This window comes from Euleptes europaea, chromosome 8 (genome assembly GCF_029931775.1).
Source record: "Euleptes europaea isolate rEulEur1 chromosome 8, rEulEur1.hap1, whole genome shotgun sequence".
In the NCBI taxonomy this organism is placed as follows: domain Eukaryota; kingdom Metazoa; phylum Chordata; class Lepidosauria; order Squamata; family Sphaerodactylidae; genus Euleptes; species Euleptes europaea.
The window spans coordinates 59,189,774-59,217,550 of record NC_079319.1 but is presented as its reverse complement, the minus strand read 5'-3'; the positions used below and the strand labels follow the sequence as shown (position 1 = coordinate 59,217,550).

At 39.2% G+C, this 27,777-nt stretch overlaps 1 protein-coding gene and 1 non-coding gene across 2 annotated transcripts; one reads left to right on the top strand and one right to left on the bottom strand.

Annotated features, from left to right (window-relative positions):
* Positions 1–753: 753 nt before the first annotated feature.
* RNMT (RNA guanine-7 methyltransferase) lies at positions 754–27,228 on the bottom strand. Its single transcript, XM_056854362.1, has 10 exons — positions 26,980–27,228; positions 22,473–22,593; positions 16,789–16,911; positions 13,915–14,030; positions 13,140–13,321; positions 11,073–11,237; positions 8,322–8,439; positions 6,604–6,705; positions 3,239–3,272; positions 754–897 (listed from the first exon to the last, which is right to left on the bottom strand). The coding sequence occupies exons 1-10, from the start codon at positions 27,211–27,213 to the stop codon at positions 860–862; spliced, it is 1,233 nt and encodes a 410-aa protein (XP_056710340.1). The 5' UTR covers positions 27,214–27,228; the 3' UTR covers positions 754–859.
* On the top strand, positions 3,811–3,882 carry TRNAP-GGG (transfer RNA proline (anticodon GGG)). The gene has a single exon. It is a non-coding gene; the product is annotated as a tRNA-Pro (tRNA).
* Positions 27,229–27,777: the final 549 nt, after the last annotated feature.

Genomic DNA, 27,777 nt, shown 5'->3' with positions numbered 1-27,777 from the left:
TCGTCCCACCCCAAAACAACTATTACAATTATTTAAATCAGAAAATACTGCACCGTGGGACTCGGATAAAGAGCCCCCCTGTGGGACGATGTCAGGCACCCCAAGACACAGAGTTCATCGCATGCACTAAAATTCCATCAGTTAAATTGTTACACTGGCTTGTCAAAAGGGGTTGACAAACAGACCGACACAGGAATGCTCTGTACAAATAAGGGCCCTTAAGCTCTTGATCAGGTGCACGGATTTTTCTGTTGAGTCTGAGGGTGCTGGATTCGGCCGTCACTGATGTCTACATTTGCTAGTTTGTATCTTTACAACTTTGTACAGCTAATCAACGAGCAAGTAAACACTTAAAAACTTGGTATTCCCCAAACTTACTTTGGGGGAGCTATATCTACCCAGAATTTGTCAATTGTAGCTTCTGACTACACAGCTAGATGAAACCACCAAAATCCTCATTTCCTTATGTTTCTAAGCTGCGGAGGCAGCCTGAGAACAGAGGCTTCATCACACAGATGACAGCTATATACAATCAGCACTTTATATCATGAAATCTGTCACACAGTAGGTAAACTATGTGGCAAGTTTTTTTTACTTTAAGCATCCTGAGCATTTAAAAAAAAACATGCACTTTGTTTAAAAGAAAGAAACCCAGCCCCACAGAAGAATTCCAACCCCTTTCTCACGTTTATACAAACACACGCAAGATACTCCTTCTTGTCACAGACAGGCAGCCACAACTCATACATAAGCTTGCCCAATTGGGTTGTGTCCTGCACACTCTTAAAACATAAAAATATAAAATAGCTGTCACTTTGGATGCTAGATTGCTTCAAGTGTTTCTCTTCATCGTCCTTTTTTATGGCTGCTTTTCGAATGCAAAGATCATGTATATACCTGGAAATAAAAGGAAACATTAATTGCCTTCTGCCCCTTCAAAGATTTTAGCAAAATAAAGCTGTTGTCGTTTCTGCTGTTAAATGACCAAACCTAAGAGAATATCTTCTGTTAGGAAGCTAAAGCAATTTTTGCCTGGCCATTAATAGTTAACTGTTGAAACAATATGTCCAAAGCAGTCGCCTGTTTACAGTATATATACACACAGTATCTAACAATATTATGTAGCCAGTAACATTCTGCAGTAAAAGTATCATATTGCACGCTGGGGCATGGCGTGGTTACATCGCTGACGCATGGAAAACAAAGGCTGCAATTTAAGCACCACTTACCAGGGAATAAGTCCCATTGAACTCAGTGGTATTTACTCCCGGGTATACATGCACTGAAAATCATATGGCCCAAAATGGCAGATCAGGAAACCTACTAATGCCATGTGATTATGCACTTACAATCTGCAGCCACACAATGTTATCGCCAGGAGACTTGCATCAATTTCAAGTTAGCTTATTTCAAAAAACATAAAAAATCCCCAACTAAACCATGATTTCCACAAATGTGGAAAGACAAATGCCTGATGAGTTTTGCTTCATAAGAACATAAGAAAGGCCCTGCTGGATCAGACCAAGGCCCATCAAGTCCAGCAGTCTGTTCACACAGAGGCCAACCAGGTGCCTTTAGGAAGCCACAAACAAGACGAGTGCAGCAGCACCATCCTGCCTGTGTTCCACCGCACCCAAAATAATAGGCACGCTCCTCTGATACTAGAGAGAATAGGTATGCAGCATGACCAGTACCCATTCTAACTAATAACCATGAATACCCCTCTCCTCCATGAATATGTCCACTCCCCTCTTAAAGCCCTCCAAGCTGGCAGCCATCACCAGTTCTAGTATCTTTATACTCTTAGTAGAATTTAAGATATATATACACCTTATAGCCCTGACCTGGATGGCCCAGGCTAGCCTGATCTTGTCAGATCTCAGAAGCTAAGCAGGGTCAGCCCTGATTAGTATTTGGATGGGAGACCACCAAGGAATACCAGCGTTGCTGTGTAGAGGAAGGCACTGGCAAACCACCTGTTAGTCTCTTGCCATGAAAACCCCAAAAGGGGTCGCCATAAGTCGGCTGCGACTTGAGGGCACTTTACACACACACACACACACACACACACACACACACACACACACACACACACACATACACCTTATAAAAAAGTCACCTTGATAGCTTCCAAATATGGCCCACAGCACATTAGCAAAACAAATTGTTAAACTGATCTAAAACCTTTAGAACAATTTAAAGGCTTAGTGCCTCTTGTGCAGGACTTTTGGGATAGCCCAAGAATTCACTTCAACCTCCATGTTATTTATATGCTGGAAGGGATACACTAAAGATATGAACATTCTCTTATCCTACAATAACTGATGAAAAACAGCAGAGTTGTGATCTCTGGTGGATGAAGTTCACTACTGCAAAGAATCAGTAACGGTTGTCCAAGCTAAGGCACAAAACACTAGAAAATACCCTTTCCAATACAGACAAAAGTTTGTTAGAATGGATATTGTTTAAGTGAGCCCATATGTCCAGGGATTGAGGGAGGGAGAGGAGAGGAAGAACATGTGTGTTTTCATCTTAAGCAAGGCTCACATGGTTTTAGGAAGTACTCCAAACTCCATTTTTAGAGAGTATTGACAGTTATGGGCCTCAAAATCTTAATAAAATTCATTCAGCAAGCTGAAACAATTTCCAGCAGTAAAGTTGTTATGTGTATGTTAAGTGCCATCAAGTCGCTTCCGATTGTATTGAACTAGAACAATTTGTGGCTGCATGTGTCCCATACGGATGCCACTAAGAGGCACTTTGCTGCCTGTGTGCAGCAACAATCTGTGCTCCTGGCATGCTAATGCAGGACCCTTGCAGCTTTTAGTGCATGCTGCATGCACCTCAGTGAGGCCAGAGTCATAATTTCTGTGACCTTGCTGCATGTGACAGCAGGCCTTGGTCAGCTCTTATTCAGGTGCACACAATTTGCTACCAACTCTTCAAACTTATGAGTAGCTATTTTTAAAAAAATTCTAGTTGATTTATGAGGTGCCTAATTTGATTAAAGTTGTGATCCAGAAGCATGCATACTTCTACTGCCAGACCCTTTTCTGAGAGTTCTGCTATCAAGCGAAACTCCTGTTTAATAAGCATTTTGGCACAACTACTGAAGAAAAAAGTTGGGAAGGGGCGGGTGGACAGCATGCCTCCTGGGCTGACTAACAGATATATGCATTGGAGACAACAATCATTATTAAAACATTCTGGTAATAGTCAAATAGGTAAGACTACGTACTTGTTGCTTCCCACTCAGATTTACTTAGTGTTCCCTGGGGGGGGAGAAAAAAGCAATATAAAACTCATAATTATGACAGCAAGAATTCTTCATTACAAAGATTTTAAGCAATTCTCAGAAAAATATATCTATCTAATGAACTTATTGCTATCAATCAAATTTGTATTGCTGTAGTTATCCCAGTCCTTTCTCTAAAGCTTCTCTAGATTCCAAAAAAGTGAACTACCCTCATCTGTTTTAACATTCTCTTTGAAGCAGGAAGATTTAAAAACAAGTCAGGAAATCTCATTTTTTGCAATGACTAAATGCAAATTTAGCAATGAATATTTCAGAAGCCAGAGATCTCGGCGTAGCAAAGTAATGTTTTAGCCCAAACAAGCTTTACAGAAACAGCATGTTAAGTAGAGAAATTGATAAGCTTTAAATTACCTACCACCCTAACGCTATGCTGTTTTCCTCGTGTACATGGAATTATTAAGCATGAATTTCAATCTCATGTGTATGTGCGCATCTGTCTCTACAAATCACTGGGCAAAATAAATACCAGAACACTGCTCCATACAGTCTGGAGAGGAGCTGTGGCTCAGTGGTAGAGCATCTGCTTGGGGTGCAGAAGGTCCCAGGTTCAATCCCTGGCACCTCCAATTAAAAAAACCAGGCCATAGGTGAAGAGAAAAATCACTGTCTGAGACAAGAGAGCTGCTGCCAGTTTGAGTAGACAATACGGACCTTGATGGACCAAGAGTCTGATTCAGTATAAGAAGAACAGTTGGTTTTTATATGCCACCTTTCTCTACCACTTAAGGAAGAATCAAACCAGCTTACCTTCCCTTCCCCCTCCCCACAACAGACACCCTGTGAGGTAGGTGGGGCTGAGAGAGTGTGATTAGCTCAAGGTCACCAAGCTGGCTTCATGTGTAGGAGTGGGGAAACAAATCCAGTTCACCAGTAGCCTCCACTGCTCATGTGCAAGAATAGGGAATCAAACCCGGTTCTCCAGATCAGAGTCCACTGCTCCAAACCACCGCTCTTAACCACTACACCACACTGGCTTTCTCAGAAAAGGCAGATTCATGTGTTCCCAAGAATGCAAGGAAATGTCCCCAGCAAAGTGCAATCACCACCTACAATTTTCTGTACATAGTAAAGCAAGTTGAGCTAATTAATGATATAGGACACTTGAAAATAGCCACTTGTAGCAAGTTAGAAACTACCTCTAAGGAAGCAGGCACAAAAGTCTGTAAAGAGGAAGAGTTTGTCCTTGTTTTATTTTCAAGCCCGTTAATTTTCTACAAATTATCAGTATGTTGTAGACAAGCAGGATAGTAAAAAGCTGTAGGTTAGTCACCTTTGTGGACTTTAATCCCCCTGAAGAGGGGGATTAAAGATAGCTGCCCATCTTTTTTGAAATTTCAGCTGTACTTTGCCCAACTGAAGCATTAAACAAAATTTGCATCTATCTTCCCTTTTCTCTTCCTTTCAAGCTTCAGAAATCTCAAGATAGCAACTTCAGAGAAGCTACTTCCTGCATAAGCAGACTCCAAATCCTAGCATTGCCACAGACTCTCTCATACTCATCCCAAAAAAGAGAACAGTATCCCTGCATATTTCTGACAGCAGTTTAATAGTTAGGCAGCAAATAAGCTTAAATAGGAATCAAATCAATAGCACGGTGGCCAAACTATATCCCAAAACACAAATTAGCATTGCATATTAATACACGTTCAAGAGTTTACCGTATTTTTCGCTCCATAAGACGCACTTTTTTCCTCCTCAAAAGTGAGGGGAAATGTCTGTGCGTCTTATGGAGCGAATGTGTGCACAGAGCCGGCTAGGCGCGCTGGAACGACGCGAGCCGGCTCTGTGCGCCCCGTTCCAGCACGCCCAGCCGGCTCTGTGCACCCCGCCCGCCACCCAGCTGGCTGTCGGGGCGGAGAAAGCCGGCTTGCTTAGTTCCAGCGCGCCCAGCCGGCTCTGTGCGCCCCGCCCGCCTCCCAGCTGGGAGGTGAGCAGGGCGCACAGAGCCGGCTCGCGTCGTTCCAGCGCGAGCCGGCTTTCCCCGCCCCGACAGCCAGCTGGGGGGGGGTGTCTTATGGTCCCGATGCCCACGAACCCAGCCAGCTCTGTGCGGCCCTGCCCACCTCCCAGCTGGCCGTCGGGGCGGGGAACGCCGGCTCGCGCCATCCCAACGCGCGCACGGCCAGCCGGCATTCGCTCCATAAGACAACTTTTTAGAGGAGGAAAACAAGATTTTTCTTGTTTTCCTCCTCTAAAAACTAGGTGCGTCCTATGGAGCTAAAAATACGGTACATATCAATTTTCACAATATTACAAAATTTCTATGATACATTTCCCACAAGTAAGAATGCAAATGAGTATAGTATTTCAGGTATTGTTCTGTAACTAAAAATACAAGCCAGTATAATTGTCCAAACAATAGTCTTGATAAAGCTAATGCCAGTTCCTCCTCCTCCGTGTATGAGCGAAACTGATAATAAAGAAATGAAGCCAGGCGATGACCAGCAAGGCTGAGGAGAGATGAGTGACAGGTGTTCTAGATAACTTCCCGTTTCACCTTACAAGGCAAGGCTTCTTCGATCCATATCTTATTTGTTAACCACCACAGACGTCCTGAGAATACTTTAAAAGTATTATAAATCAAGCTTCAAAATTTCTATAATCAAGCATTATAGAAATTTTGTAATATTGTGAAAACTGATATGTAAACTCTTCAATGTGTATTAATGTGAAATACTAATTTGTGTTGTTTTGGGATATAGTTTGGCCACCGTGCTGTTGATTTGATTACTATCTTTGCATTTGGCACAAGGTTATTTTTGTAAATAAGCTTAAATAAGGCAACTGTCACTTCATACCAACACACACACAGCAGTGGTCTTTGCTGCTGGTCCTTGTTCCACATCTCCAAGATTGTGGCTCAGAACAAGGGCAACAAACTCTTATCTGCATTATGAGCAGCCAGTGTGGGTTAGTGATTCAACGAGTATCACAGAGATCCAGATTCAAGCTTTCGCTCTACCAAGAAGCTTAACCTGCTTCATAAGACTGTTGAGGGTAAAAAGAAGCAGTGAGGAATGATGTTAGGGGGAAAGTGAGGTATAAATATCTAAATAAACACCCTAGTAGCACAATGAAATTAAAAAACAAAAAACAAAAGCAAGCTCCAAGTTTTTCCAACTGTGTAGTACACTAGTACAACTGAATCTGTATGTCCACAGCCACCTATATTGCTCACTTGTCAGAGGGACAGGATGTTTGCATTAACTGCTCAATTCACTGTGAAACTATACCTAGAATCTGGCTTTAAGTTCAGGGCCTAGAAAGGTCATTTAGCAAATACTTACAAAGGGTAACTTCAGTTTTTCATCATTCTTCAGCATTTCTGCATGTGCATAGTCCTCTTTTTTATCTGATACTAGCTTGGAATGTTCATCAGTAGGATATTGCTAAAAAAATACATTAGACATATTACTGCGAATTTCAGCCAAGAGCTGGTAAGCTAAATACAACCGATGTGGGTGCCTGTTCCTATGAAAATACATGTTCCAGTTGTCTATACAAATGCCAACTTGGATGTAGCTGGCAGGCAGGGATTAAGAAACCCGCTATTTCTACACAGTCATTATGATGCTGTTGTACCCTGTAAAGAGAAAACTGGGCCCTCAAATATGATTTACTGGTTGTTTTAATTAAAGGTATTGTCTCCCTGACATCACCCCTTCTATTCCTCTGACACACATACAAAATTGCATCATAAACCGTTTTACTTGAATCAGTCCTACAGATCTCAGCAGAACCTACTTCCAAGCAAGCATGTACAGGATCACGGGGCAAATCATAACAAGTATATTCTGTAGCCAAACAGCACTCTATAAACAAGCAATAAATATTGCTAATGGAATCTTGCTTATCCTCATAGTTGTAAGTAATTGATGCTATAGTACCACCTAAAAATCAGCTGGGGGGGTAGAGGTATGGGGGAAGGTAGCCTGATGAAACCCCTGAAAGCTTCAAGAATCCTGGAGTGGGGGAGGGAGCTCTAGTATTTCCAAATTGTTCATTGCTGCCCACCAAAATTATCATGGGCTCCCATTGGGAAGGCACTGGCAAACCACCCAGTAAACAAAGTCTGCCTAGTAAACGTCAGGATGTGACATCACCCCATGGGTCAGGAATGACCTGGTGCTTGCACAGGGGACCTTTACCTTCTACCCATGTCACTATGGGCACTTTCACACATGTCTAATAATGCACTTTTGATCCACTTTCAGTGCACTTTGCAGCTGGATTTTACTGTGTGAAACAGCAAAATCCACTTGCAAATGATCGTTAAAGTGCACTGAAAGTTGATTGAAAATGCATTATTTGGCATGTGTGAAAGTGCCCTATATCTAATAGTACAGTGGATGCCCCTGGTTTGATAACAAAGGCAGAAAAACTAGGCCACTCAATGACACAGCAGGGGAGGAATGTTAGTAGCAGGTGAAAACATCTTGCTGAGTTTCTTCTTCTCTCAGCACAGTTATCCAAGTCCTGGGCATGCCCAGAGGTGTAAACATCCTTCAGCTCTTAACCTGAGAGTCAGACCAAGAGCTGGGCAGAAAAGACATGCTTGAACATCAGAAACCTCCAGTCGCTTTCTTGTTTGGGTGTGTCTCTCCCCCCCCCCCCCGTGTATTGTTAACCATTTTAGTTCCCCTGGGAAGAAAAGTGGAACATGCTCAATAAAGAAGTGTAAGGGCTTCCAAAGAAAGGCACAACGTATCTCCCCAAAAACACCATACACAACCTGATGAGGACTGACTATGCTCTAAGATTATAGGAAGTTGAGAGCAGATAAGGATAAACTAAAGGGAAAAGAAGTGGGAGAAGAAAAACCCTTACATTTTAGAGAATCTAGAGGAAGCAGTTGAGGGGGTTGGATTTCCAAATCCCCTACTACCAACCCTATAGATTCCTTATGGAATTCCAGCTTTAGCATGCTTTAAAAAAAAAAAAAACAACAACAACAACTGAATAGAGCTGATTAGAGCTGATCTATAGGTATACTTTTAATACAAACCTCCAATGCCTGCATTTGGTTCAAAAGCATTTTATGCTCTTCATTCTTAATCTTTTCTTCATAGAATTCCCGAAATGTTTTTTTGTACACCAGTTTCATGCCATATCCCTTTGCCATCCTAACAAGAACAAAAGCTTTTAATAAAAATACTAATACTTAGCACACAATAATAAAGTATTACTTTCAAAGCATCACTCGGTTTACAAAAGCCAGTTCTGTATCACATATACACCCTATGGACCAAAGGAAAGTTGCAGGCATTTTTTTATCGGCATCTCACATGTAATCTGAACATTAAGTCCTTCTCAAAATTATCTTATTTATATTCATTTGTACCCTGTGTTACCACCTCTGATGATTTTGCCATTGAGATTCCATAGAAACCCCTTAGCAACCCTATAATGATTTCAAATGACTAAAGGAGAAATGTTTAGAAGCCTGTGTGTAAACCAATTCGAATTATAGTCAAGGTCTTTCTGTGGAAGAATGCTTCACTGCACTCTCTGGGAACATTGCCAGAAGTATAGATAAGACAGTACCAACATAATGTTATCCTTGCAGCTCAGGGAAATTCCCGGTAAAGTGTTGAAGCAACTGTCTCCTCCTAGGAGGGAGAAAAGACGCGAACCAAAGTACAAAGTGCTTACCTTGGCTAATACAATGGTGTACTTGTAATACATATTTCAACAGTGGAATCGTAACCCACTGTTGGAGGGGCAACAACACATACTGCAGATGTGTTGATAACACTGATATAAGGCAGGGCAAGACAGCCAGATCTTCAGAATGTTATTGATGGGCAGACTGCAGCTGACCTGACATAACATTTCTCCATTTCAGGTCTGAGATGTAAAACGTTGAGACTCTGATCCTTGCGTGGACAGAAGCTCTCAGAGGCCTTCTAGTATTTACAGTCTTCTTATGGGAAACTCCTTTTGAAGGAAATCCATTTCAATATATCCAGTACCCATTGAGGCTGGGTGTCCGAAGTGAATACTAGCAGACTGCTCTATTCCTGAAAGAGGATGGAGGCCCTTAGAATTCCTATCCTTTGAATGGGAATCTAAGTGTAGTGATCTTTCCATATTTGGAACATTGAAAGCCCATTGATCCTAATAGGGATTAATGGAGTTTCACAAAAATCTATCTACCTGTTTGGCTTCTCAATGCTGGCAAGCATGAAGATTGTAAAACCTCCTGAATATAGGACTAAAATATAGATCTCTGGGATAGAGTCAGATTAGTTCCTCTAATTAACAGAGGACATTCTGAACCTCCCCAGAGCAGAAGCCAGAGATGTTCCTGACGAGAAAGGAGAATTTCTGTTATCTGTGATAAATGCACAATGCTGCCACAATAGACGCAATAGCGCATACACAGATTATATTGAACCACAGGTTCACAAACAGAACTCTAAGATTGGCACAGCCAGAGAGACTTCATAAAAAAGACCTATAAAGGACAATTTAAACAACTTAAAGCTAACACATAGTATTGATTGGCTTTTACATAAGCTTTGCATTGCTATCTGATACTAAAAGAAACATGTATAGAATGCATATAGATATCCCTGATCTTAATGATGATCAGAGGTCTTTCCAGAGTACTGAAAGAAGTCTTTAAAGTGTTAAGACTTAGTCCAGGCATAGAAAGTGTATATGCTTTGGGACAACTTCATCTAATCTCATAGAACTTAGATTCTTAAAGGTTTACAGATGACACAGCAAGGTATAGTGTGTCTTCTGTACTGAAATATTATGAAGTTTTGAATGTTAAGTTAAGATACTTCTAATCAAGTCTTTTTCCAAAGTAATAACCATTTTTTGACAGGATTTCTGTAACTTTATATGCTGAATGAATGTGCATTGCACTAACCGTATTTTACAAGATTTCTGTAACTGAAATATATTCTAAAATGAAATACCATTATAGTATTAAGACAAGATGCTCTTTTATAGAGGCATAGAGATTGTGAATGATTACTTGCAATAGAAACATAGACTGATGATGTCTAACCTTATATAAAATTTTAAGAATGTGTACCTACAAGCATATATTATATGTTGTGAATAAATGCGTTTTTATTAATGATACCCACTTTTCATAAATTTATTGGAGCATCTCAAAAAAAAGCTTACATTAGGTAAGAAACGTTGAGTCCTGCTTAATGGGTGACTGGCTGAATAAGATAACATATCACTTCTCAGGAAGTGGTCCTTTCTAAGAGTCTAGTCATTTCAACAGCACGAACCGCGACACCTGCCTTTCTGACCAATGGAGATTCAAATCGGCTTACATCAACTCTCCTCCATTTTATCTTCACAACAACCCTGCGAGGTAAGTTAGGCTGAAAGTGTGCGACCGGCCCAGGTCACCCAGTGAGCTTCCACGGCACAAGTGCAGATCTGAACCTGGGTCTCTCAGATACTAGTCTGACACTCTCAACCACCACACTGGTGCAATTAACAACACGTGTGAAAGAGTCCATAAATACATGAACTGTGTGCCTATCTCCTACTGGCTCAGAGTGCAAGAAAGAGAGAAGATGTACAATATTATAAGCAAAGGATGCTGGGGAAAAAGAAGGCAGCCATAAAAGGGGTTCAGATCTTCTAAAAATACAAGGGCTAAGACTGACCATGCTCCACAGTGCTCCATGCTCCATGCTCCAACCTTATGAATCTTAAAAAACAAAAGGCAAACCTAGCAAACATCTTTCAGTTCAGAGAACAAATGAAGGCAAAAACTTACTCTACTACCAATGGAAAATAGACAAGGAACTCCGGGACATTAACCACTCCTTCCAGGTTAAAATCATACTTGCAGCCGAACAAGGGATATTCCCCCTTCTTCTGAAACTTTACTGTGTATATCTCATTCCCAAATGAATCAGTTTCAGAAGCTTCAAGACGTTTTCTGTGGATATAAGATGGTAAACAATTGCTGAGGGATGAGGGAGGGATAAGACATGAGATAGAGGTAAAGCATAAACACTACGATTGCAAGATTATTATAATATGTTAGTAATTAATAGTATATCAGATTTTTCATAGCAGATGAATTCATAATGAAATTAAATGTTTCACGTGCACCCCGACAACGTATTCTAATGATATATTGTAGCGCACTATTAGTGAACATATGAAGCTGCCTTATACTGAATCAGACCCTTGGTCCATCAAAGTTAGTATTGTCTGTTCAGACCGGCAGCTGCTCTCCAGGGTCTCAGGCAGAGGAGATCTTTCACATCACCTACTTGCCTAGTCCCTTTAACTGGAGATGCCAAGGATTGAACTTGGGACCTTCTGCATGCCCAGCAGAGGCTCTACCACTGAGCCACAGCCCCTCCCCTAAAGTATTATTTTGTCATGTAAGGCTGTCAAAGGCTTGAAGGGCCATCATATCCATGAATCCGCCTTACACTGAGTCAGACCCTTGGTACATCAAAGTCAGTATTGCCTACTCAGACCGGCAGCAGCTCTCCAGGTCTCAGGCAGAGATCTTTCACATCACTTACTTGCCTGGTCCCTTTAACAAGAGATGCCGGGGATTGAACAGGGGACCTTCTGCACGCAAAGCAGTGGTCGTGTTCTATTACGTTGTGTGGTGAATGTGATGTTGTATGTACTGTAGGTTTAGCGCGCAACATATAGTGTGGGGAAAAAATTAATTTAAAACAGACAATTTCTGTGGGAGGGCATAAAACATATTATTAAAACACTCACAAATCAAGGTTATTTAAGCTCCTATTCTATTTGCTGAAGCTGACAGACCAACAGAAGTTGGCCTTGCTCCCTTTCCCCAGTCAGTCTGTCTCTGAGCTACATGAGCCACACTGCAGTGCGCGGTGAGAGTGGCAGTGCCCAGGAAAAAAAAGAGCTGGTGGGTGTCTCTCACAGGTGGTATGACAGACCCACATCCCAGAACAAAGACACTAGTCATGGTCTCACAGTTGGACCTGATGCGACAATTTGCTAACTCGATGCAAAGGCCTATCCTATATCAAAGGCACAACTTCAAGTGCGTGTGTTGCTGTGTCACACTTAAGCACTGGGACAATCCCATTATGGCTCTTACATTCCTAGATGTAGAGTTCTCAGAATGTTGCAAGACATTCTGGCAGACATTACAGAGAAAGCTGAAGGTTGCCTATGTAGGGCTGTTGAAAAAAAAATTCGGTAAAGTTCGGCTTTGGCAAAATTCGGCCCATTTAAATTCGGGATGTGCCGAAGTCCGAACTCCCCCGCTTCGAATCTGCAAAATTCGGCACGAGATCCGGAGTTCGGGGGAAAATTCGGGGCCCCCGCGGGCCTTCAGGGGGCTTCCCTGAAGGCGCGCGGGGGGCTCTTTAAACAGATCTGCGCAGAAGCCCCCTGAAGGCCCGTGGAGGGGGGACTGAAAAAAGGCGGGAACGCCGAACCTGCCGAATTTATTCAGCGATGCCCCAAATTTGCTGAATTCGGGGCGTCGTTTTCCCACCTTTTTTCAGTTCGGATCCATCCGAACTGAAAACAGCCAAATCGGGAAATTCAGCTGTTTTTCGGTTCGGGACGAACCAAATCGACAGCCCTATGCCCATGTATTATCTCCACACGGTAACAATTAAGAAATGCAAGGTAGAAGCTGCAGGCAAGAGACCTAACGCTTTTCAGGTGTACTTTTCTCTAATGCATTGGTATAGCAGAAACAGTTCTTCCAAAAAGTATTCCATAAAACTTCATTTGGAGGTGGTATTCTTGAAGACTGGTAGAATACACAAACATAAATCCGTAATTTCCATCTATAGTTCTCACATAATCCTCCAGAACACACACTTACACAAGTTCATAGCTATCTGGAGTTGTGCCAATGAAATATCCTCCATGGCAAAGTCTATCACACGCATTTTTAAGCATCATGTCAGCTTGCTCATATGTCTCAAATGAATAGTGGTACACAAACTGACAGCTGCAGATATCAAAGCACATGTTCCGATCATGGTACTTCTTAGAAAGAAGCTCCTGTAAGAATATAAAAACAGTTTTAGACTTCCGTCAAAAGTAATAAGGGGGCCATGGGGAGCGTCTCAATCATGGATGTAAGGGAATTCATTCAGACCTTTCAACATAGTGTTCTCCCTCACCCACAGCACCCAAACAAATGCTTTGCAAAGTTGATATAAGAACATAAGAAAGGCCATACTGGATCCGACCAAGGCCCATCAAGTCCAGCAGTCTGTTCACACAGTGGCCAATCAGGTGCCTCTAGGAAGCCCACAAACAAGACAACTGCAGCAGCATTATCCTGCCTGTGTTCCAAAGTACCTAATATAATTGGCATGCTCCTCTGATCCTGGAAAGAATAGGTATGCATCATGACTAGTAGCCATTTTTACTAGTAGCCATGAATAGCCCTCTCCTCCATGAACGTGTCCACTCCCCTATTAAAGCCTTACATGTTGGCAGCCATCACCACATCCTGGGACAGGGAGTTTCACCAGTTAAATCTACAAAATATTCCTGTGAAGCAAGTCATATTGAAAGAAATTTTTAAATTTGCCAATTACATATCACCACAAAATTATAAGTGATTAAGAAGAAACAGATGGTAGTACCTTGGTGCTGTCAGCAGTGATGAATTCTGCACTGAAAATTCTGTCATTTGAACGACCACGATTTCTCATATCCATGTATCGCTGTTTGCACTGTTGTACGGAAATATCAGCAATATCTATTTAAAAAAATAAACTTCATACTTAACACTTCTCATTCGAAAGTTATCAGGAGAAGATAAATGTGCCAAAGACTACATGCAACTGGAGGCTAAAAACATTGAGAAGCTGTTTAGAACAATCACTCAGACTGAGCTCTCTTGAATGTGCCAGTCACATTCTACACAGTCAGATGCTGAGCCACACTGTTTAGTACAATAAGTGTTCGGACTGAGTATGCTACCTCTTCTGAAAATCACCTGCTAATACAAATTCTTACCCCTCTGCTAATACAAATTCTTACCACTAACAATAAAAAATATCCATGTAAAGCTCTTCAAGCAATACAATTATTTTATCTTGATCAGTGCAACCTAAATGAAACACATTCACAACTAAATTCTTATCCAAAATCAACGTGTAACCTCTTTTCAAATGTGAGTATATTCATTCTCGCTATTGAGGATTACACACCAGTCAGTCTAAAGCTCAGAACATTTTTGTTACGTTCTCACACACTCTCCTTTTATTTACTTTATTTATATCCCACCTGTCTCTCCCAATAGGGACCCAAAACGGCTTACAACATTCCCCCCCCCCCCGTTTTATCCTCACAACAACCCTGTGAGGTAGGCTAGGCTGAGAATGTGTGACTGGTCCAAGGTCATCCAGCAAGCTTCCATGGCAGAATGAGGATTCAAACCAGGGTCTCCCAGAGCCTAGTCTGACACTTAACCCATGACACCTCAGTTTTGTGTACCGATTCTGTATCCCAGAACCTTAGTTAGAAAGCTCTGTCCCATTGGGTTGAAGTTAATCATCCCTGCTTTACACTAGCAGCTAACTGACTTCAGATCCAAAGTGAGCCTTCTTAATAAGGTATTTCACAGATCTTTCTATGGATATTACCTATCTGCCTTGGACATTAGAACTGTAAGCAAGAATTGTATGGGCGAAAAAATGGAGAACAAAAGAAGTACCCACATTGCATGAATGGCCAAGATAGCCAAGTTAAGTAAATATATTGAAGATAGTTGGGTTTTCGACTTTGATATAGACTGGAAGGTATGGTGAGTTTATATAAATCAATATTTCAGGGATTAAAAAAATGACCTTAGGTTTTAGAACCTAAATTTGTTAAACTGTAGACCAAGATGAAAATAGCTAAATAATAATTAAAGTAAAAACAGATAAAATCAAAGTTATTCACAAAAGAAATAAGATATATAATAATCTGTTCTGTATGAGGAGAGTTGGAAGTCGGTTTTATATATCTGTTTTTCTTTTCTTCACTTTTTCTTTTTGTATATTATGTCTTCTTGTATATTTTGGCATAAATAATTTTTTTAAAAGAACTGGAATGCAAAGTCAATGAGCAACAGCTGTTTAATTTAACAGCTATTTCAGACTCTTTTGATGAAAACAGAGATGGCACTTGCTACTTATAGCACACATTGAGACAGGTATCTCGGTCCTGCTATACCTGGCCACACAGAAGCTTTGTAAACTGCGACAGGGCTGACTTGTGGCATAGGCCAATATTTTGGTCCTCTATAAGCTGGTATCTCTAGAAGTTTCTCTCATCTCATAACCTAATCCGCGTACTGAATAGATCAATCCTGTTGGATGCTCTGAGCCTGAGAAATAAGATTATACACTGATGCCTACGTTAATCATGAAGAAGCTTCCCACTAAATTACAATCTGAAACTCAGACTAAGTAGTAAAAAATGACTCAAATTACATAATTCACAGGTGCAATATAGAAATATTTTCAGAATTTTTGGGAGAGGGAGTAGGTAAGCAAAGAATGGAGGCAATACTGGGGTAACAGGGCAGAGAAACTGGAACTAGACTCTAAACTGTGGGACAAAGCACTACACGGGGAATACAGGATACTGAAAAAGCTGCCTAAACCCCTTTTGAGAGATCATCAGCATACTTTAAATCTTTGTGCCAGAGATCAGAGCTGGAAGCTTATGGGGTTTTTTTTGGGGGGGGGGGGGAAGCATTAAAAGATATTCCTTCTTTCTTGCAACTAAAGAATACATCCAGAGCAAACAGACGCACACCAAGTATGAGGAGGACATTCTGTTCGGCCCTTAGAAGGATTACAGGTTGGCTTTCGTATTTCAGTCAGGGAAGGAATGGCTGACTCTTGAGAGTGGTGCTGAAAGCCACTCTGGGTTCCCACTGGGGAGAAAAGTGGGATATAAATAAATGTTTTGTGTGCTGTTCTTCTGCTCATGAGACCCATTGTCATAGGACTGCCTCGCCCAATACAGATTTTAAAATTTTGATGCGTTTAAGTATCAGGTTGCCCTGACCTTAATGGCCCAAGCTAGCCTGATCTCATCAGATCTCAGAAGCTAAGCAGGGTCAGCCCTGGTTAGTATTTGGATGGGAGCCCACCAAGGAATACCAGGGTTGCTGTGCAGAGGAAGGCACTGGAAAACCACCTCTGTTAGTATCTTGCCATGAAAACCCCAAAAGGGGTCGCCATAAGTAGGCTGTGACTTGACGGCACTTTACACACACAAGTGTCAGGTTAGCAAAACTCTAGCTATAAAGTAAGTAAATGGTTAAAAAAAAAACATTATGGACTTTCTCCTTCTCTTTTGCTGCTAATAATTTAACCATGATTATGCAAACTAAATTTTTAAAAAGCAGTACTCTACTATCTGCACAATTAGAATGGAATGTCACAGAACCCAAATGGTAAAAACACCAGTATTTCAGAAATTGTTTCTTTTCCCTACCAAGAAATTCACCTCCTTACCTGTACACACGAGCTTACTAATTCTTCCTTTTCTCCATTTCAGTAGATCACCACCCTTACCACATCCCAAGTCCAGAACAGTAATGTTTTGCTTTCTCTGCCGTACCTTGTCAAGGAATTCACCTGAAAAGACACAATCCATACAAGAAGTCTTTCCTTTTACTACAAACTGAAAGTTTCAGAATCTCACTGACGCTTAGAATATTGTAAAATGCAAAAGATGTATATTTCTTTGGAACAAGACCAAAGGGGGGACAATTTCACCCACTTTCTGCAATCACTCCAGCGTAAGTTTTCCCAGAGATCTTGGGAGGCTGCTGAGAAGAGCAGCCCGAAAACACGCTTCCCTTGCATTTCATCACATTCAGCCCTAAGAAAGCACAGTTCACTATTCAAGCATTTTATTTTGCTAGCAGATTCTAAATTTTGGGTAAACTGTTCTAATCAGTGAATTCTCAGGCCTTTTAAAAGAGGAGCTGTGGGGGACATAAGATTGACTTCCGGTCTGCCGTGTGTAAGCTGAAGACACAGGCTAGCAAGCTCTGTGGATTGAGCTTGTTTTAGCCAAAGGTGGAGGATTTTTCCAAAAGGAAAACGAAGATTTTCCCTGGGCAAAAGAGGGGAAACTTAAAAGCTATCCGACACTCCAGAGAGGAGGAAGAGATGACCCCCCAAGACTGAAAGAAATTGGCGGGGAAATCTCTCCCCGGGCCCTGGGGAGTAGTTGGAACTGAGCCAGCAAGCTGCCTCCTCCCTACTCCGGATGGAGAGGTCTTCACAAAACATAGCCGGCAGATTTCACTACAAAGACTGTTTGGTAATAATAATTTTTCCTAACAAGACAAGCACATTCTGGTTTGATAAATCAAGGCATTTGGTAAATAGACTCATAAAAGCGAACTTACTTACAGTAAATGGAAGTCTGATACCTTTAAAAGAACCTCCAACTACGTGGCAACGTGAAAGTACCCAATGGATTTGTAAGAAGTTAATGTTGCTTAAGCAGCTGTCTGTGTTTTTTTCTCTCCTTCGTTTCCTTTGTTTTGCTTTGCTTCTGATAAGCAACACCTTGATTAAGGCAGGGAGGAGTAAAACTTCTAACGGGCAGGAAATAGCTTGAACATTTTTATGGAGACGGAGAAGAGTTATAGCTGTTACTCTTTTGTTTGACTTACTTTGACTTCAATAGTCAAATCAAGCTACAAAGTCTTCTTCGTAAATATAGAAAAGAGTTAGAGGTGTAAAATTGTTATTATTATTATTAGTGTTATTATTTTCCCCTTTTTCTTTTCTCTTCTTTTCTTTTTTCTCCTAACTTTTCTTTCTAGTTTTCTGCACTATTACTTTCTTCCTTATCTCTTATCTTTTTTAATTTACTATATCTAACACTCTTTTTTCGTATCTATTATATCTGTGACCCTATTTGCTTGATTTAATACTTATCTTGATCTCTTTTTGTGTTTCAGCTATAAATAGAAAAAAGAGAGGAATAGTATTTTATGTAAAAGAAATGTGGAACCCCACTTTACTTTATAAAGATGAGGAAGGATGGGTCTTAATAGTAGAGATAGAGAAAGATGGAGAAAAGTTAATTTTAGTGGGAATATATGCGCCAAATAAAAAAGAAAGTTTTCTTTAAAAAACTATAATGACAAAAAACTAATACTAATGGGGGATTTTAATATGGTCAACTCTAATGTTGAAGATAGAGATCGAAAAAAAAGTAGAAAAATAGGTGAAAGAGAATTACCCCAATTTTTCAAAACATATTTAATTTATAACGAGATGGTAGATATCTGGAGGTGTAAGAACCCACTAGCAAGAGACTATTCCCACTTATCGGCTCGTCACAAGACGGAATCCAGATTAGATATGATCTGGGTTTCAAACAGTATGATTGATAAAACAAAACAAGTAGATTGGTTCTTGTAGGTTATCCGGGCTGTGTAACCGTGGTCTTGGAATTTTCTTTCCTGACGTTTCGCCAGCAACTATGGCAGGCATTTTCAGAGGATTAACACTGAAGGACAATGTCTCTCAGTGTCAAGTGTGTAGGAAGAGTAATATATAGTCAGAAAGGGGTTGGGTTTGAGCTGAGTACTGTCCTGCAAAAGTAATGTGTAAACTTTTGCTTCTGTCTGGAAGTATGGCTGGTTAACCCCTGTTCCATTTTTCTGTAGGTGAGATTATCAATCTTGTCTGCATCGCAGTAGAAAAGTTAAAGAACAAAGTAGAAGTAAAAACAAAGTAAAAACAAGTAGAAATGAAACCATACTTCTTATCAGACCACAAAGCTATCTACGTTGAACTATATAAGTTTAATAAAAACAGGAGAGATTGGAGACTTCCTGAAAGTTTGCTAAAAAACAAAAAAGATGTAGATAGACATAGGGACACTATGGGACGCTTTTAAAGCAGTCCTTAGAGGGAATTTGATAAGTTTGGCGGCTGCCAAACACAAAGACAGAGTAAAAACGATACATGAAATTAATTTTCTTATGGAAGAGAAAAGTAGTAAAGTTAAAAGGATTAAAGGAAGGAAAAGTAAAAGAAATAAAAACTTAGAAAAAGAAACTGAGATTTTGAAAAAGCAGTAAATAAATGTTTTAGATTAATGAACATTTAATATATCAATTAAATTATACAAGAAGCGTGGAAGAACTTGATTTATCAATAAGTAATTTAAAAACTGAAAAAACACCTGGTCCAGATGCTTTTCCTGCTTGATTTTACAAAACATTTAGAGAGGAAATAAGACAACCTTAAATAAAAACAATGAACGCAATAAGAGAAGAAGGGTATATCCCAAATTCTTGGCAACATTCAAATACTACATTAATTCCTAAAGTGGAAAGCTCTCCAATTGAAATAAGTGAATTTAGACCTATAGCTCTATTAAATTGTGACTATAAATTTTTTATGACAATTAAGGCAAACAGATTAAAAAACATTCTACAAGAAGTAATAAGTGATGAACAAACAGGATTCCTTCCTAAAAGATATCTGAATGAGAATATCCGTTATCTTATGAATCTTTTAGAGATTGTAAATAAAGACATAAGTAAAAAAATAGCATTTTTCTTTTTCGATTTAAAAAAGCATTTGATAATGTAAATTGGAAATATATTGAACAAGTGATTATGAAGTTTGAACTGGAAAGCAAATTTTTGAATGTATTTAAAGATATATATAAAATTCAGACAACCAACTTGATAATGGTGAAAAATCAACGAGCTTAATAATAAAGAGAGGTACAAGACAGGGTTGTCCCTTGTCTCCCCTTTTGTTTATTCTAGCTTTAGAATGCTTGAGTATTCAAATTAAAAATAGCAATAAAATTACAGGAAGGTAGGGGGTATACCTATAAATACAGAGGTTATGCAGACGATTTATTGTTATTTACTGAGAATCCAGTAGATTATTATAAATATATTGAATAAGCTTTACAAGATTTTGGCCATATTTCAGGTCTTCAAATAAACAACAAAAAGTCTAAGAATATGGAAATTAATCTCAGTAACAAAGAAAAACAAAAACTATCCCAATTATCAAACTTAGACATAGTTAAAAAAATTAGATATCTTGGAATTTGGTTCACAAAGCACAATACAGACTTAGTTAAAATAATTATATTAAACTTATAAATAGAATCAAAGACGAATTAAGTTCTTGGAACAACCTTAAGATTTCCTTTATGGGGAAGATTGCAGTTGTAAAAATGAATATTCTCCCTAAATTTCTATTTTTATTTCAAACTATTCCAATACCGATAAATAGAGTCTATTTTAAAACATGGACTAAGATGTTATTAAGATTTGTATGGGGAAATAAGAAAGCAAGAATAAAATATTTGAACTTAATCGATGATATAGAGGAGGTTTAAATTTTCCAGATTTAAATCTTTATTATGAAGCAGCTTGCCTGACATGGGCAAGAGAATGGATCATTCTAAAAAATAAAAAGTTACTTAACTTAGAGGGAAAAGAGGAAAGCTTTGGTTGGCATGCATATCTTTTCAATAATAAAATTTTGGCTGACAATTTTTTTAAAAAGCATTTTATTAGAAAAAGTTTATTTAAAATTTGGGATAAATATAAATTAAATTTCGGAAATAAAATACCACTCTGGACTGATCCTATAGATAGGATAAATAGATTAAATATATATCCCGCTTCATATAACCTAAAATACAGAGACATACTTTATGTACATAATAAAGAAATTTATCTTAAAAACTAGAGAAGATATAATCTGTTGCAGCAAAGATTGGTATTTATACAATTTCAGGAATTATTCAAATCAGATTCAAAAAGGGGCATTAATCCTCAAAAATTATGGTTAGAAAAAGAAATAATTGAAAAAGAAGATAAATTTCTATTGAAATTCTATAAATTTCTTCTTATGTTAGCGACAGAGCAGGAAGTAGTAAAAGAAACCATGGTGAAATGGGCCCAAGCTATAGGGCAGAATATAAATATGTCTCAATGGGAAAAAAGCTGGAATCAAACACAAAATTCACTCCTTGTATCAGTCCAAAGGAAAATTACTACAAAATGTTTTATAGGTTGCATTATTCACCAAGAAGACTACACAGGTTTAATAATAGAACTACATCACACTGCTGGAAATGTAGAAAGAAAGAAGCAAACTATATACACATGTGGTGGGAGTGTAAAAAAGCTAAAAAGTTTTGGTCAGTGATTAATCAAGAATTAAGTAAGATGCTAAAAATAAATATTAAAAAGAGTATTCCTTTATATCTTTTGAATATTATTGATAAAGCAATATATGCTGACAATACGGTCTTTCTTATGTTTGCTACAACAGCAGCAAGAATAACTTTTGCTCAGAAATGGAAGAACAGCAAGGTTCCCAAGAAGGAAGATTGGATCTTTAAACTTTTGGATTACAGTCCGCTAGTTTGACTGCTCTTTACGAGGATAAAAACGTGGATAAATATGACTCAACATGGATGCCATTTCAAAATTATATCAACTTAAAATATGGTTTGAAAATATGATTGGACTACATAAATTTATGAGTCTTAAGACAAATTTTATTTAGGTATTGGTTTATTATGACAGTTTTTTCTATTCACAATTGTTTTAATATAGAGTAATTCATAAAATGCGTGATATAATCGAGACAGATGAATATCAACCAGAGTAAGCTTGGGAAGTCAAAGTAAATTGAGAAGATACGACTATTCTTTGTATAGTTTGAAAGTCTCAGTGAAGAAATTTTGACATTGTTTGATTTTAGATCTCAATTGTAACTTAAATTTTTTCTTTTGTGTTTTCTCTATTGTTGTTTCTTAATAAAGTTAAATCAATGGGGGGGGGGGGGAAGAGGAGCTGTGGTAATACCCAAAGAGGAGTAATTTGTAATAGTATATAGCACTGCTATCTCTTGAAGGAAAGTTTCATTAAACTATTTAGTTCACACTTTCCCAACTGCATTTGTGTTCACCTCTGCATTCCTCTAAAGCCATCCATGCTGTTATTCTCTTCATTCTACACAACAATAATCTGCAGTAGTTATATGGTTTTGGAAATTAACTTCATGCACACCTGAGATACAGAAGTCAAGCTTGAGCCATACTTAGCCCTGTTGCAGGTTTTCCTTTCTTCCAAAAGGATTAACCCCTGAAAACTACAACAATATTTTAAAAAATACAGTCATACCAATGAGAACACTTTTCACCCAGTTGTTAAAATTTCGAAGATAGAAAATGCGACTCAGGCTCCGTTGTTCCAATCCAACTTCCTCAAGCTTATTATAATGTGCTGCTACGGCTTCTGTATGCTATACAGGAACATGAAATAACAAGTTGAGGGTAAAATATGAAATGTTAATGGAAAGCAACGGATATTTAAGGCACGTAGCATTCCCAAATGGGCAGATAATTTCCATTCCCACACACCGAACCAACATGTGTAATTTCTATTTGTAGAGTCCTCCCTCATGACATTCCCTACACTCTGAATTCAACGCACAAAAAATAAGAAACAGGATTTTTTAAATAAGTATCTTTGCCTTGTAGATTGTTTAAAATGAGTACAAACAGACATATCTAAAAGGTATAATCCTTTCCCATGTGTAGAACTTGAATTTAGAGGCATTCCCACTCCTTAGAAAGTCACTGTGTTTTACCTCAGTAAACCTAACTAGGATGACTTGTGAATACAACCAAAGTTATTTACACGTAAACCATGGCTTATTACAGAAACTAGCCTTACTAGCCCTTAGGATTCTGCACTTCATCTTTTCTGAAGACTTAAGACTTTATCGTCCCCAACAAATCACCATTTTTTTGTGGCATCAAAATCAGATGAAAAAAGAAGTATGCTTTGATTCCTTGCTTACTTGCCAGAATTCTAGAAAACATAAATGAATCCTGTTTTGGAATTCTGGCAAATGGCAAGAGACCCAATCAAATATATTATTTTCACTTTTTATGCTTTGTTAGTAGTCATTTTAGACAATGTGGCATAGTTTTTTTGTCCATTATCATTGTTCCATTACAGTTGCCATGTTTTTAACAGGCAACTGTCATGTAACAATGTTATGCAGAAATCATATGAACATAAAAGGTACTTCAGATTACTGATCCATCTAGATCAGTGGTTCCCAAAGTGGGCAGTACCACCCCCTGGAGGACCATGGGATTACCTAGAGGGGCACTAACAGGCAAGGAGGCAGCAGGGGGGGATTAGAGGTGGGCCCCTTCAACTGTGTTGTTCATTAATTTAAAATAGATCAGGCTATGGCACCATGCTGGCAAATTTGGTGGAAAATATCAGAATTTTCTTCCAGACTTTAAAGAGCTGGTACAACTGGATCAAGTTCATCAGTTTTGTTGAATAAATTTCAACATTTTTTTTAAATTTTATTTTGAATAGATGTGCAATTAATTGTTACTGTTTTGAAACTTTATTGTTCTTATCTTCTTTAATGCGTCATGCAAACCCCTATTTTGAATAATGCTTTTTATAGGGTAGGGGGTGCTGGGGTTGAGTTTGTGGAACCAAGGGGGCGGTGGCCCAAAAGATTTGGGAACTACGGATCTACATCATTTTTTGTAATTACATTTGGCTCTCAGAAGAAAGGAAACTGGTTTTTTGTGTTTTCTAATTTAGCAAATGACAATGTCAGGAACATTTTTGGAACCTTACTTTCTGCAGACTTGAGCCAAGAGGTGATGAGCCTCACAAACATCCTTTCCCCCATGCTGTATAGCAGCTAGAATTCAGCTGAATGCTGCCCAGAGTCAAGGCACTGCCCCCCATGCCCCCCAGCTGAAGCAACCTCCCTTCACAGACAGATGCTTTAAGCTGCTTGCCAAGTTTCCCTGTCCATCTATTTTTTTTTCAAAAATTCTACTTATTTGTTTTAAAACTTTTTAAAAAAGTAATCCAAGACACAATTTTTTAGTTATTTCCAAACTAACGACCCTAATACTGATGTATTTTATTTATTTATTACTTTCGTTTTCTATCCCACCCTCCCCAGCCAAAGCCAGGTTCAGGGTGGGTAACAACACTAAAAACAGCCTTCAGGCATAGTAAACTTTCAATAAGACTCACAGGTGCTATTCACACAGCCCAAATAATGCACTTTCAATCCACTTTCACTGCACCTTAACAATTGTTTGCAAGTGGATTTTGCCAGTTCACACAGTAAAATCCACCTTCAAAGTACATTGAAAGTGGATTGAAAGTGCATTATTTGGGCTGTGTGAATAGCATCTCAAACAACATTTAAACATTAAAACAGCCTTAAATAAATATTTAAAAACAGCAGATGATGCCAAGATTGGTCGTCGCTAAACTCTGGCAGCCAGAACAACCCCTTAGGTCATATATCATCTCAAGTCATATGGGGGTAAAGGTAGGGAGGCCAGCATAGTTGATATCACGGCTGTCTTCAGTTCTAGGCCTGGTGGAACAGCTCCGTTTTACAAGCCCTGCGGAACTCCTTAAGGTCCCGTAGGGCTCTGATGTTGCTCAGGAGGGAGTTCCTCCAGGCCTTATTCTCTTGTCAAGGACAGCCGCACACTTTTAGGGCCGGGGACCACCAGTAAGTCTTCGTTGGATGAACGTAATGTTCTTTAGGGGGGTGTCGCCAAAGGGGCTTACCAAAACCTGGCTGTTGGCTTCATACCAGCCCCCTTCAGTTAGGACCTACACTCACCAGGTCTATTTAAATAAGCTTACACTCCATGAAACAGTATTAAGCAGGCTAAAAAATGACTCTCTCGCAGCCAATTATAGAAAGTCCCCAAAAATTCCTGCTCAGCTCCAAAGCAACCAGCTAATCCCATACTGAATACAACATGATTAATTTTGACATTAAGCACGAATTCAGACCAGATGACATGAGATTTTATATTTGTTTCTTGTTAAGGCAACTTTTTTCTGACTACATGTTCTAACAGTGCTTCAGTCCTTATTTCAGCATGCGGTATAGTGGTTTTCACTTCTGAAGAATTCTTCTTTTGGCCACTACCAGGTCTTCTAAGATCCAGAGCAACTATCCTTTTGAGAGGTTCTAGGAAGAAGGTATATACTGCAGTATTGCAGTAAGTGGATTAAGTCCCAGCGAATTTTTCATCCAATCTGGAAGTTATGATAAACTGCGGTGTATTAGGAGTAATGGAAAGTATACATAATGTACGGGGGAGTTATCTGTAATAAATTTATTAAGGAAAGCCTTTAAGAACAGGCCATAATGCTGGATGCTGCCTTTACCATCCAGTGAATATATTCTTATGCAAGCCTAATCTAATGAAAGCTACAATTTTTTTATCGTATACTGGCATCTTAGTACATTTGAATAAGAAAGACCAAATTACTCTTGAAGAACTCACCGGTTTCTTTGCAGGGATGTGTTCAGAATCAGATGTACTCTTTCTTTTTCCTGATCTTCTGTTCTCAGGATCACTGACTTCTCCCTTTTCCCCTGTGTCACAATATTCTTTACCTAATTTTGGTCGATCGTCCTCCACTGTAACAAAAGACTCTTTTGAATCTTGAGGAGGTGCTTTATTTGCTTCTTCAGCTGAGTTTTTTCCATCCTCCAACACAGCAATATTGGTTGTGTCAAGCACATTAACCTGTGGAAAAGGTATCTGGTTTAAATTAAGAAAGCCAACTTCAAATACCTTTGGTCAGTTAAGACGACTTCGTTTTTATATGCCAACTTTCTCTACCACTTAAGGAAAAATCAAACCAGCTTACAATCACCTTCCCTTCCCCTCCCCACAACAGACATGCTGTGAGGTAGGTGGGGCTGAGAGAGTGTGACTATCCCAAGGTCCCCCAGTTGGCCTCATGTGTAGGAATGGGGAAACAAATCCAGTTCACCAGATTAGCCTCTGCCACTCATGTGGAGGAGTGGGGCATCAAACCCGGTTCTCCAGATCAGAGTCCACTGCTCCAAGTACACAAGATAGTAAGTAGTAGGCTGTGACTCAGCTAACCAAGAGGATCAAGGTATGAAAATCTTAGTATGCTGTACTGTGCACTAAAAATGCATATCATCCACGTATAACCTGTTCGTTAAAACAAACCTTATCACACTCTTAATTCCACCACCCTTTCAGGATCAGTGACTGCAACTAAGAAACTTGCCTTTCCTTTCTTAAATCTGATGACACCTCAGCTTCCAAAGCCATTTTAATCAATGGATTCATTCATTGCAGTTCGCTTGAAAATAGCGAGAAGGGCATGAAACATATTACCTGCACTCACTTCCTATGCATGAACACACAAATAAATGTATTTTGACTTCCCTCTGAAAAGGCGCCATATAATCAAACTGATTACTTGCTATTGTCCCAATTCTTAGGGAGGCACTCTAAAAAGGTTTGTTTTAACTCTGAATTCAGGGACAAAATTTCCAATAAGTTATTTACAGCCATTTAACAGTCATTCAACATTCATATAGGATAGGACCAAAGTTGCAGATGCTATATCCAGATTCTTGCATCCTATGCAACATATGCACCTGTTGTGTGTAATGATGATAATTCATGCTGCAAGATATGTTTCAGCAAAGAAGCAGCACCTGGAAGAACTTGAATTAGTGTACATTTCTACAAACACACACAAACTAATGTATATACTTTCTGGCAAGCACGCTACATGGTTTGAAGTAACAAGCTCCCAATTTGCTGCCTGAAACACTCACAGTTTTCTTCACAGGGACCTCTTCAGATTCCTGTTCCAATTTTCTTTTTTTCACCTCAATTTCTTCAGGAGCATTCCCATCTCCCTTTTCATCTGTAGCATCGACTCTCTGACCCTCATTTGTTTTATCATCACTGACTGAAGAATCCACCTTTGGATCTTTAGCACTTGCGCTGTCTGCTTCTTCAGTTCTCCTTCTTTTCCTCTTTCCATTCTCTGGTAGCACCTCAGCCATGTGAGCCACAGATTATATCCTTTTCTTTTAAATGCCTGAAAACAGAAAACATGGTGTTAGTTCTATTTATTATTAAAGTAAGACCCAAAGGCTCAACTTTCAGTCATAGTAGATATTATTTGCTTGTTATAAGCTACATTTTGCTTTGCCTTCTGTGTGAAACAGGAATTCTCATTACATTAGAGAGCAGGATGTTAAATCAGACCTATTTTCAGCCTAATTTGATTTTCAATTTTTTAGAAATTATTCACTCGAACATTTGTGCTACAGAGAGAGCTTGGGTTCTACCCCAAAATTAAAATCTATATCAAAACACTAAAACTCTGATGATAAAACCTACCTGAAGCACCATCTAACATGTCAATGTTAAAGCCATCTCAGCAATCCAAAACATCCACCTTCTCTCAAAACGCCACTGGAATAAGTATTCTTTGACCTTTCCTTGAACACATTTGAGAACTGGCTCTAGGTTTTCAAAACTAAGTGGTTTTATACAAAGCTTTATAGCAACACGAATGCACAGGAGAAAGACTCATTATTCTCTTTAGGGGAGGAGCCCTACTG